The sequence below is a fragment of the Scyliorhinus torazame genome, chromosome 2, assembly GCF_047496885.1.
Source record: "Scyliorhinus torazame isolate Kashiwa2021f chromosome 2, sScyTor2.1, whole genome shotgun sequence".
Taxonomy (NCBI): Eukaryota; Metazoa; Chordata; class Chondrichthyes; order Carcharhiniformes; family Scyliorhinidae; genus Scyliorhinus; species Scyliorhinus torazame.
The window spans coordinates 373,110,652-373,123,654 of NC_092708.1; the positions used below are offsets into that span (position 1 = coordinate 373,110,652).

Genomic DNA, 13,003 nt, shown 5'->3' on the forward strand with positions numbered 1-13,003 from the left:
GGAATTCTGGGAATTGTCTGCATGGAGACAACAATGCATTCAAGGATTTTGGAGGGAATGGAGAGGTTGGAGGTGGGGTTAGTTGCATGTACAGAGGGGTCAAGGATCGAGTTTTGAGGAGCTGGGTGATGATTTGAAAGAGAACGGGACAAAATCAGAAAGAATGTAATAACCTTCAAGGGATAATGGGGACTGCCCCATGGTCTCGTGAGCGTTATTACAGAGAACTGTTAACAATATCAGCTTAAATGAGAGCCATTAATTTCATGCAGTACAGAAATAGCTGTAACCTTATTAAGGGCAGAAGATCTATGGAGAAGGAGTTCAAGTTCGTCTGCAGCCATACAGAGCCATTAACTTTAAGTTTAACAAGGGGCTGCACGATGGTGCAGTGGGATAGCCCTGTTGCTTCACAGCGCCGAGGTCCCAGGCTCGATCCCGGCTCTGGGTCACTGTCCGTGTGGAGTTTGCACATTCTCCCCGTGTTTGTGTGGGTTTCACCCCACAACCCAAAGATGTACAGGGTAGGTGGATTGGCCATGCTAAATTGCCCCTTAATTGGAAAAAATGAATTGGGTAATCTAAATTTAATTAAAAAAAAAAATAAAAAAAAATATGTTTAACAAACATTTGAGTTAAGTGGATTGTATTTAAAGATGCAGTTAACTGTGTGCGTTTATATCTCATATCACTTTCTGGCTTGGTAAACGTAATAAAGAAAGATTTGCTAGTTGAGGAAAACACCTAGTATGATTTTTTTTTTGTTATCTGAACTCTGATGAAAAACCTTCATACAGGTTCTTATGCAGACTTGCATGACATTCATTTCAATTCCTTTTTTTAGAGGGTATGTTTCTGTATACGTTCCAACTTTTGAACCAAATCTACATATGGGTCTTTTAAAGTTGTCCGGGTAGTAAAACAAGCATATTACTTTGATTAAAATCAGGAGTCGATAAATGTTTCTCGTTCTTGACATTGATGATATCAATCTGGGACATGTAATAAAAAACGTGATGCAAAGGATGCAAGTTTATACATACATGGAAAATAGAAGCAGGAGGAGGTCATTTTGCCCTTCGAGCCTGCTCCGCCATTAATCATGATCATGGCTGATCATCAAATTCAATGCCCTGATCCTGCCTCCACCCGCCCCGCCCCGCCCCAAAATACCCCTTTAGCCCCAAGAGCTATATCTAATGCCTTCTTGAAATTATACAGCGTTTTGGCCTCAACTACTTTCTGTGGTAGTGAATTCCACAGATTTATCACTCTCTGGGTGAAGAAATTTCTCCTCACCTCAGTCCTAAAAAAAGTACCCCTTATCCTCAAACTATGACCCCTAGCTCTGGACTCTTTTCTCTCTTCCCCCCCCCCCCCCCCCCCCCCTCTCTCTCTCTCTCTCTCTCTCTCTCGCTCTCTCTCTCTCGCTCTCTCTCTCTCTCTCTCTCTCTCTCTCTCTCTCTCTCTCTCTCTCTCTCTCTCTCTCTCCCTCTCTTCCCCCCCCCCCCCCCCCCGGAACATTCTTTCTGAATCTGCCATGTCTATTCCTGTTAGAATTTTGTAAGTTTCTATGAGAACCCCTCTCGCTCTTCTAAACTCCAATGAAGATAATCCTAACCGAATTGGTCTCTTCTCAGATGACCGTGCCGCCATCCCAGGAATCAGCCTGGTGCACCTTTGCTGCACTCCCTCCATAGCAAGAACATCCTTGCTCAGATAAGGACACCAAAACTGCACACAATACTCCGGGTGTGGCTTTACCAATGCCCTATACAATTGAAGTAGAACATCCCTATTCCTATACTCAAATCCTCTCGCCATGAAGGCCAACATACCATTTGCCTTCTTTACTGCCTGCTGTACCTGTGTGCTTGCTTCCAGTGACTGATGCACGAGTGCACCAAGGTCTTGCTGAGTATCCACCTCTCTCAATTTACACCCATTAAAATAATAATCTGCCTCCCTATTTTTGCTACCAAAGTGAATAACCTCACATTTATCCATGTTATACCGCATCTGCCATGCATATGCCCACTCACTCAGCCTGTCCAAATCCTGTTGAAGAATCTCTGCATCGTCCTCACAGTTCAACCTCCCACCCAACTTTGTGTCACCTGCAAATTTGGAAATACTGCATTTAGTTCCCTTGTCCAAATCATTAATATATAATGTGAACAGTTGGAGTTCTAGCACAAATTCCTGTGGTATCCCGCCAGGTACTGCCTGCCAATCAGAAAAAGACCCATTTATTCCAACTTTTTGCTTTCTGTTTGCTAACCAGCTTTCTATCCATCTCAAGACACTACCTTTAATCCCACATGCTTTAACTTTGTAGTTATCTGTTATGTGAGACCTTGTCGAAAGCCTTCTGAAAGTCTAAATAAACCATATCCACCGGTTCTCCCTGCTCAACTCTACTAATTACATCTTCAAAGAAGTCTAATGGATTTGTCAAGCACGAGTTCCCTTTCGTAAATCCATGCTGACTTTGTCTGATTACACCACTACTTTACAAATGCTGTGCTATGAAATCCTTGTTAATGGGCTCTAGCAACTTTCCCACTACCGACATTAGGCTCACTGGTCTATAGTTCCTGTTTTCTCTCTACCTCCTGTTTTGAATAGCGGGGTTATATTATCTACCTGCGAATCTATTGGAACCACTCCAGACTCCAAACAATTTTGGAAAATGACTACCAATTAATCTACAATTTATAGGGCCACTTCCTTTCTCTGGGAGAAAGATTCAGGCCCTGGAGATTTATCTGCCTTCAAACACATTAATTTCCCCAAAACCATTTCTTTACCAATGCTAATTTCCTCACTGAAACTAGTGTTTCTCAGAATTTCTGGTACATCAATCATTTTTAAATGTTTTTTTCGAGTAACCAATTAATTTTTTTCCAATTAAGGGGCAATTTAGCGTGGCCAATTCACCTACCTTGCACATCTTTGGGTTGTGGGGACGAAACTCACGCAAACACGGGGAGAATGTGAAAACTCCACACGGGCAGTGGCCCAGAGCCGGGATTGAACCTTGGATGTCGGTGCCGTGAGGCAGCAGTGCTCCCACTGTGCCACCGTGCTGCCACCCGGTACATTAATCACAACTTCCTTTGTGAAGAGACAAGCAAAGTACAAATTTGGTTCTTCAGCCATTTCTTTATTCCCTGTTATGAATTCCCCCATTTCTGACTGTAAGGAGCCTACATTTTATTTTCCTTTTTTTCCCGATAAATTTAGAGTACCCAATTCTTTATTTTTCCAATCAAGGAGCAATCCAGTACCAATTCACCCACACTGTACATCTTTTTGGGTTGTGGGGGTGAGACCCACGCAGACACTGGGGGAATGTGCAAACTCCACACGGACAGTGACCTGGTGCCGGGATCGAACAGGGTCCACATGGCCATGAGGCAGCAGGGCTAGCCACTGGGAACCTACATTAGATATTAGTTTTTATCGATGTTTTTCTGTTCACATACCTATAGAAATTTTTACCGTCAGTACCTGTGTTTCCTGCTAGCTTACTTTCAAATTGTATTTTCCCCTTCTTAATCAATCACTTTGTCTGCCTTTGCTGAATTGTAAACTGTTCCCAATCCTCAGGTCTATTGCTTTTTCTTGCTAATTTGTATGCCTCTTTGAATCTAACACTATCTCAAATTTCCCTTGTAAGCCATGGTTTGGCCACAGTTCCCTTTCTATCTTGAGCCAAATAGGAATAAACAACTTTTGGAGTTCATCGATTTGTTCCTTGAACGCCTGTCCACTATCCTTCCTTTCAATAATGTTTCCCAGTCTGTCAGAGTCAGCTAATTCCTCATACCATCAGAGTTACCTTTATTGAGGTTCAGGACCCTGGTCTCAGAATCATCTACCTCACTATTCACCTTGATAAAGAATTCTACCATATTATGGTCACTCATCCCCAAGGGTTCTCTCACAACTAGATTGCCAACTAATTATTTCTCATTGCACAACACCCAGTCCAAGATGGCCTGTTCCCTTGTTGGTTCATTCATATATTTGTCCAGAAAACCATCCAGAACACTCCTCTATTGTACTGTGACTAATTTGACTCACCCAATCTATATGCAGATTAAAGCCACTCATAATCACAGATGTTCATTTATCACATGCAACTCTGATTTTCTGTATATGGCTATTCCCAACATTACCATTACAGTCTGGTGTTCTGTATACCACAACTACGAATGTTCTTGCCCCTTGATGTTTCTGAACTCTATTCCACATCATCTGTACTGATATCTTTCCTCAATATTTTATCAATATCCTCTTTTTAATCATGATGTGGAGATGCCGGCGTTGGACTGGGGTGAGCACAGTACAAAGTCTTACAACACCAGGTTAAAGTCCAACAGGTTTGTTTCGATGTCACTAGCTTTCGGAGCGCTGCTCCTTCCTCAGGTGAATGAAGAGGTCTGTTCCAGAAACACATATATAGACAAATTCAAAGATGCCAAACAATGCTAGGAATGCGACCATTAGCAGGTGATTAAATCTTTACAGATCCAGAGATGGGGTAACCCCAGGTTAAAGAGGTGTGAATTGTATCAAGCCAGGACAGTTGGTAGGATTTCGCAGGCCAGATGGTGGGGGATGAATGTAATGCGACATGAATCCCAGGTCCCGGTTGAGGCCGCACTCATGTGTGCGGAACTTGGCTCTAAGTTTCTGCTCGGCGATTCTGCGTTGTCGCGGGTTCTGAAAGCCGCCTTGGAGAACGCTTACCCGGAGATCAGAGGCTGAATGCCCTTGACTGCTGAAGTGTTCCCCGACTGGAAGGGAACATTCCTGCCTGGTGATTGTTGCGCGATGTCCGTTCATTCGTTGTCGTAGCGTCTGCATGGTCTCGCCAATATACCACGCTTCGGGACATCCTTTCCTGCAGCGTATGAGGTAGACAACGTTGGCCGAGTCGCACGAGTATGTACCGCGTACCTGGTGGGTGGTGTTCTCACGTGTAATAGTGGTATCCATGTCGATGATCTGGCACGTCTTGCAGAGATTGCCATGACAGGGTTGTGTGGTGTCGTGGTCACTGTTCTGAAGACTGGGTAGCCACGCTCCCGCGCATGCGCCGCACGGCAAAGTCATTTCCGCGCCAGCTGGCGGGGCGGAAATCGTCCGGCGCGGGCCTAGCCCCTCAAGGTGAGGGCTCGGCCCCTCAAGATGCGGAGAATTCCGCACCTTTGGGGAGGCGCATGCCGGACTGATTTGCGCCGTTTTTGGCGCCGGTCGGCGGACATCGCGCCGATTGCGGAGAATCCCGCCCGAGGACTCGGTTCTCCGTTGAAGTGGTTCATGCTGTTTCAATTAACATTAAAAACAAAAATCTGGACACGTATCTGATTAAGAACAAGATTTAAGATAAGGAAAACTGCAGATGCTGTCAGTTAAATGCTGTGCGGGACATGATATCCAGGCTGCAGGGACTATGAGAATCCCATGTTAAGAAAGAATTGGTGTAAGATATATAACACAATATAAAACTAGATAGATATTCAAGATGCTTCTTCACTCTTCATTTTGCTGACTGGTTGACGCTTTGTAAAACATTTCTTCAGGTGAATGTGCTGGATAAAGCCTGTGCTGCAGCAAATTATTGCACGGTCACTGAAAAATATGGGGCGGGATTCTCTGTCCCGCTGCTCCCATTTTCTTTTTTTTTTAATTTAGAGTACCCAATTCATTTTTTCCAATTAAGGGGCAATTTAGCGTGTTCAATCCACCTACCCTGCACATCTTTGGGTTGCGGGGCCGAAACCCACGCAGACACGGGGAGAATGTGCAAACTTCACACGGACAGTGACCAGAGCCGGGATCGAACCTGGGACCTCGGCGCCTTGAGGCAGCAGTGCTACCACTGTGCCACCATGCTGCCCTCTGCTCCCGTTTTCTGGTGTGGCGCACCCTCGCCAGCAATGAGATCCTCCGTCCCGTCAGCCGGCCAATGGGTTTTCCCATTGTGGGCACCCCCACACAGTTAGGAAATTCACAGGCATCAGTGCGCTGCCTGCGAAGTGGAGAATCCCGCGACTCCATGTAACAGTTCATGGGTGCTAGTGTGAAAAACCTTCAACCACATGTGGCTGGCATTGCAAAGCTGAATTGGTGTTTCAAGTGATGTTTAAAATGATGTGGAGTTGATTTTGGATTGCTGAAAACAATCTGCCATGCTGTAAGTTATCTAGACTGTTTTCAAATATTTTTAGGAGAGTTTTAATTGGAAGGATGTCTTTTTTGGTTCAGTCCATAATTTTGAATGAAGTTAAGGGTCCATCATGGAAATTCGTGTCTTTTAGTCTTTTGGGTTACCTCTCCACACCAAGATTTGGGCATTTCTTACCTGTGATCCACAATGTACTTTGGTTCTATTGCATTAAGAGTTGTGCTTTAGTGAAGTGGGTGATGCAACAAGCAATACTGAAGTGGGTGATGCAACAAGCAGTATGACGGTTCGAATCCATGCTGCAGTATTGGCAAAAACTTTCCATATACATGTGTACAGGTCACTTTCTGATACAAGAATGAGGATAGAGGTAAGCACCAATAAAGTTTGAGGCGGGGGAGGGGGAAAGTGGAACAAAACATGGTGAAATACATTTACGATTGAGAAGTTTTTCACGTGTTTCTAAGATGGGATGAACTCATTTTGACCAGCGCCAGTTGATTTACTAATAAACATTTTGTACAAAAGTAGGCGAACCAGCAAAGCTGACTTCAAGATTGCAGCAAATTCCCCATGCTGAAATGATCCAAGGCGAAGTTAAAATGGATGGATACTTCAAGGGAATAATACAGCCCAACTAGTTCTGTAATTTGATAGAAACCAGCGATGTCCTGATAGCATTCATGTCAATTGGATCAATGGCATTTGTTCGCTTCTTTGTTTGACTGAACATGATTGAATATATATAACTCCATTTAATCTGTGATAAATATAGATGTTTCATGTGTTGAGGAACTGTGTTTGCTAGTGATGTTTCCTGTATAACTTCATTCCTTCTTTCTGCTTCATTTATTGGCTTATGATCTGACCTTGATTACTCAGTGGTAAAATATTCATTGAAACACAAACAGTTGACGAGCCAAAGAAAAGCTGAGGGGGGCAGGAGAGAGAGGAAAATATCGATTGACAGTCAAAGCCAAGCTAAATATGGAGCTCAGAATGGAGCTGCTTGTCTTATTTAATTTGTATTGAACTAATCCAGTCTAGTAAACCTTATCAAATATACTCCAAATACAATGTCAGTTCTCCCTGTTTCCTTGCTGTTTACGGTTGACATGCATTTTGGTTTTTAGCACAAGTGGGAGCTTTTCTATGTTTTTCTCAGTTTTCCTACCTAACATTTATTCATTAATGCTGCTGAAGCTTTGCATGCATTGTGTTTTTCTGGTTGCCCAGGCTAGCAAGTTCCTATGGTTTATTTTTCTATTCTGAGGCAACAATTTTTTTATTCAGTTCTGGGTTGTGGGCATTGCTGGTGAGGGCCAGCATTTGTTACCAATGCCCTAAATGCCCTCGAAGATGGTGGTGGCCTGCCTTCTTGAATCACTGTAGTCCAATTGGTGCAGATGTGCTCTCAGTCCTTTAGAGAGGGAATTTCAAGATTTTGACCTGGTGACAGTGAAGGAATGATGATTTTGTTCTAATTTGGGATTGCCAGTGATGTGGAGGGGAGGTTGCAGGTGGTGGTGTTCCCAAAGGCCTCCTGTCTTCGTCCTAGCCGGTATAGAGATCACAGGTTTGGAAGTTGTTATCAAAGGAAGCTTGGTAAGTTGCTGCAGTGCACCTTGAAGACGGCATGGCATGGCTGTGTGCCGTGTGGAGAGTATGAATGTTTAAAATGATGGTTGGGTTGTTGATCAAGTGGGATGCTTTTTCCTAGATGGTGTTGGGCACCGCCAGGCAATTAGGGAGGTGAAGGCTTGGACATTGACCCCTCTTCCGAGAAAGAGCTCTGGATGCTCCAATACTCCAAAGACCACCACTAAAGGACTTGGCTCCACCTTCATCCCCACCACTCTAGACATGGCCTCGAAGAAGGCGGTCCAGAACCCGCTGAGTTTGGGGCAGGACCAGAATCATGCGTGTGGTTGGCCAGACCCCCCTCCCCCCACGCCCCCAAGAACAGTTTCCCATTCCCCCCTGGATTGTTAAAGTCCACATTGAGCTCATTGTCCCTCACTGCTTCATCCCAAGCTCATTCTTTTGGAATTCTTCTGGCGAGTCAAAATATTGTTCTTTGCCCTGGTATGTGACCCATAGTCTGGCCGGGTACAGCATACTGAACTGCACTTTGCTCTTAAACAGCATGGTTTTGGCACGGTTAAATTCTGCCCGGCACTTGGCCCGGTCCACTCCAATGTCCTGGTTCAAGTGGATGGTGTGTCCGTCCCACTTGCACGTCCACGTGTTCTTCGCCCACCTCGGGATCCGCTCTTTATCCTGGAATCTGTGGAATCTCACTCTCATTGCCTATGGTGGTTTCCCTGACCTGGGTGTGTCAGAGCGACCAGTGTGCCCGGTCTACCTCCAGGGGCTTGACAAAGCACTCCTCCCCAACTAACTTTCTGAGCATCGATGCCACAAACTATGTTGTGTTCCTCCCCACCATGCCCTCTAGTTGCCCAATGATCCTCAGGTTCTGTCGGGTCATGTTTTCTTGGTCATCAACCTTCCTTGTTAAAGTCTTCTGGATCGTGACCAACCTTGCCATCATGGCTTCTTGCGAAGCGGTCCGCTACCCCTGGTCTGCGGCTGCTTGATTTACGTCCTGCACCATTACCTCTTATGCCCCCAGTTTCCGCTCCGCTCGGTCCATTGCCTCCCTTATGGAGCCAACATAGCCTCTGTTGCTGACCCCACCACCTCCATGAGGTCCTCTTTCATCGCTTCGGTGTTTCTGGAGTTCCGTTGTGATGATCTCCATCATAGCCTGGGTCGGCTTTGGTGATCCCGTTGGGTCTGCCATGTTCGGTTCTGGGCTGCCATGCGGGTCTCCCTGTTCAATGGTTGAGGTTTTCTTCTCCCTGCTCTTACTGTTTTTGCAGCCCGATTGCTGGCTTGTTGGCATCCTGGTTGATTAAGCAGTGGATGGGGGGTTAAACTGGGGAACGTTTTGCACTTTTGGTCACCATTGGCAGGATTAGAAGGTCTAACCAGAAGTTCCTACGAGGGAGTCACCTTTCATATGACTGCTCAACTCATGGCCACCACCAGAAGTCATCAAAATGTGTTTATTTTGACGATAGAAGCAAATTAAAACTAACCCCTACTGCCCATCTCCATGGTAACATGGCATACTTGGAATGCTCCCAACAGAAATGTAAAATAACTGTCTTATGCCTTCAAAACAACTCTTATTCTGCGATGCATATCTTTAATGAGTTAATGGCCCCCCTCTCCAGACTGGCTGGTTCCACCAAGAAACCACATGGGTGCTTTTAACTCTTTGGTCTGGGAGCGACACGAAACCCGGGAAAAATAGCCCATTGTTTAGTGTTTTAACACTTCCATCTCTGACCTCTTAATGTAAACATAGGCTATCCTTTGAATGGTAATTATCTTGGGGCTGCTTACCAATTTCTCAAACTCAACATTTAACACTTCAACTAAATGTTATACATCTAAAACACTTGAGTTCTGTAGATAAGTGAGAGACACATAGATGTCAGCACACTTGAAATTCCAGAAGGCAAGCAAGAAAGTGCCACAGAATAGGCAATACACAAGATGAGAGTTACTGGAGGTTTGAGGGCAAATGGATGGAGGGTTGGTTAACAGGCAGGAAGCGGTGATTAGTAATCAAATGTGGCTTTTCCAAATTTGCAGGCTGTAAATGGTGGAGTGCAGCAAGGATCAGTGCCGGAGCCTCCAGTATCTATAATCTATATTTAATAACTTGGACGAAGAGACCGAGAGTAGTGAATCCAACCTTGCTGGTGACGCAAGGTTAAGTGGGAATGTAAGCCAAAAGAAGGACATACGAGGCTGCTGAGATTTGACAGTTTGAGTGGGCAACGAGGTGGCAGATAGAATATAATGTGGGAACGTGTGAGGTTAGTTGCTTTAATATAAGGACAGAAAAGTGCAATTTTTTAAAAAGGCATGTAACCTCTAAATGTAGATGTTTAGAGAGATTTTTGGCGAACTTGGGCAGAGTAGAAGTTGCGTACAGGTACAGCAAGCAAGTAGACAATAGAATTTTGGCATTTATAGCGAGGCACTTGGAGCACCAAATAAATAAGTTTTACTACAATTGCATACGGCTTAGGTAAGACCTCACCTAAAGTACTGTGCACAGTTTTTGACTATCTAAGGGAGGTGTTATGAATATCTGATTTTATAATTTATTTTAGAGGGATAACGTTTAGCGTGAGGGTTAAACTGTTAAACGCAAGATAAGTGGGAAAATCTGAGTTTGAGAAATTGGTAAACATCCCTAAGATCATTGCCATTCAAAGGGTGGTCCATCTTTACGTAAAGAGATCAGAAGTCGAAGTAAGAAAACGCTAAACAGTGGGCTATTTTTCCTGGGTTTCTTGTAGATCCCAGAGCTACAAGCACCTTTATGAACAAAAGGGTTTCTTGATGGAACTGGCAGGTCTGGAGAGAGGGCAGTTAATTGAGATATAAGTTATTTGTGTGCGTCCCGGAAAGAATCCGAGTTGTTTTGAAGTGAGAAGGTAATTAGTTTAGATTTCTGTTGGGAGTTTCCCAAGTGTGCCATGAGGGGCTGATTTAGCACACTGGGCTAAATCGCTGGCTTTTAAAGCAGGCCAGCAGCAAGGTTCAATTCCCGTACCAGCCTCCCCGAACAGGCGCCGGAATGTGGCGACTAGGGGCTTTTCACAGTAAATTCATTGAAGCCTACTTGTGACACTAAGCAATTTTCATTTCATGTTACCATGGAAATCGGCTGTATGGGTTAGTTTTAATTTGCTGTTTAATTTATCTGTGCGTGTTTGCTCACAGAAATAAGTAGATCAGCTCTGGTCTTCTGTAGTTTGCAGCTCACAAGTGTTGAGGGAGCAAAATAGATAGATGCTAATCAGGCCTGCATCTTGAGCAGAGAAAATACTAACTTTAGAAAAAACAAATTGATCACATTGAGTCTTTGACAATGGTGTCAAGCATCCAGATGGGGATGCACCTGTAGCATTGGATTTCAGATACATATGCACATTAGTCTTTTGTAACCTAATTGAAACCTAACTGGGGTGGGGGAGGGGGACTTCACAAAGAAAATTCCCTTCACCCATCACTCGGGTGTTTGAACTTTTTCCTCCCACTGTTAAAACCCCAGAGATCATGCATTCCTTTAATTCTGGCTTGTGCATATTAGTCCTTTGCCCATCATTGACAACCCTGTCTTCATTTCTGGAATTCCCTTCCTAAATCTCGCCACCTTGCTGTCCTCCTTTAAGACCCTTGTTTAAACCCAATTCCGATGACACTATGTCATGCCTTCCAATATTTCCTCCCTGAGCTCGGTGTCCTTTTATTTCTAATTATATTTCTGTGAAGAACCTCCGGTTTGTTTTCTATGTCAAAGGTACTATATGTGTGCAAATTAATGTTGTTAAAATGACTCTCAAAGAAGCGTTCCACTTGGTACAAAGCCAATAACTACTAGGAGAGTTAGTGCGTGCATAAGATGCAGATGAGCTTGATAAAGGTGCTATTAACAATGTTAAAAGAACATTGGAGAAAAAGGATGGTAGAGCTGACAGTTATTGGAGGATCCCAGCATAACTTTAATCAACAACAGATTTGCCTCATTAATCTGATTGAATTCTGTCAAAAAGAGGCCAAATGTTTATGTTTTGAAATTCTCATTCCCATCTTCAAATCAATGGCCCAATCCTTGGAATATTTCACCAGCATCGACTGCATTTCTGGAACTGTTGAAACTCAACAAAGCAGAGCAGAGGCGATGTGGGTAACGTGCAGGACTGAAACACTTGAGTTCTTCTGGGGTGCTTTTGATTAAATGGCATTTCCTCTACTGGCAAATGACCCAAAGGAAACCTCCCTCCATGAATCTTTTGTATTTCTTTTATAGTTGTGGCCCAACACGACATGTTGGAAGATGCTCAGAAAAAACTACTGAACCTGGTCAACAACAGTGAAGGTAGAATTGACAAGTAAGCACTGATCGATTTTCTCCCCCAGGAATGTCTGGCTGTTTACTTATTGAATAGATTGTTTGCAGTCATAATGTGGCCATGCTCCAGCAAACAACGCACCTCGAATGGCTGATAGTTATATCATCCAATAATGGGTGGCACGGTAGCACAGTGGTTAGCACTGTTGCTTCACAGCGCCAGGGTCCTAGGTTCGATTCCCGGCTTGGTTCACTGTCTGTGTGGAGTCTGCACGTTCTCCGTGTCTGCATGAGTTTCCTCCGGGTGCTCCAGTTTCCTCCCACAAGTTCCAAAAGATGTGCTGTTAGGTAATTTGGACATTCTGAATTCTCTCTCTGTGTACCCAAACAGGCGCAGGAATGTGGCGACTAGGGACTTTTCACAGTAACTTCATTGCTGTGTTAATGTAAGCCTACTTGTGATAAAGATTATTATAATAAAAGAAGATTTATGATAATTCAGGATTGAAGTAATTCAATTTGAAATGTAACAGTAGTTTTGGTCCTACTATCAGAAAGAAAAATGTTAGGAAACATTTGACTTTCAGGTAATCACTGGACCGGGGTATTCGGTCTTTACGAAGGGCAGACAAAAAGGAAAAGGTGACGAGGTTACATTGCTGGTTGAAGAGGAAATTAACACAATAGTGAGAAAGGATATTAGCTCCAACAATGTGTAATCAGTATGGGTAGAACTGAGAAACAGCAAGGGGAAAAAGATGTTAGTGGGGGTGGCATATAGACCCCCAAGCTGTGGTGGTGATGTTGGGAATGGCATTAAACATGAAATTAGATACACATGCGATTATGGATACTTTAATCTG

The 13,003-nt window shown here is 44.0% G+C and overlaps 1 protein-coding gene across 2 annotated transcripts in view; it reads left to right on the top strand.

Annotated features, from left to right (window-relative positions):
• trip11 (thyroid hormone receptor interactor 11) overlaps positions 1-13,003 on the top strand; it is a 135,357-nt gene that overhangs the window by 106,368 nt on the left and 15,986 nt on the right. For both annotated transcript variants that reach the window (XM_072493094.1, XM_072493102.1), the window contains one exon: positions 12,099-12,180. In XM_072493094.1, the coding sequence (XP_072349195.1) occupies positions 12,099-12,180 (82 nt within the window). The remainder of the gene's footprint in view (positions 1-12,098; positions 12,181-13,003) is intronic.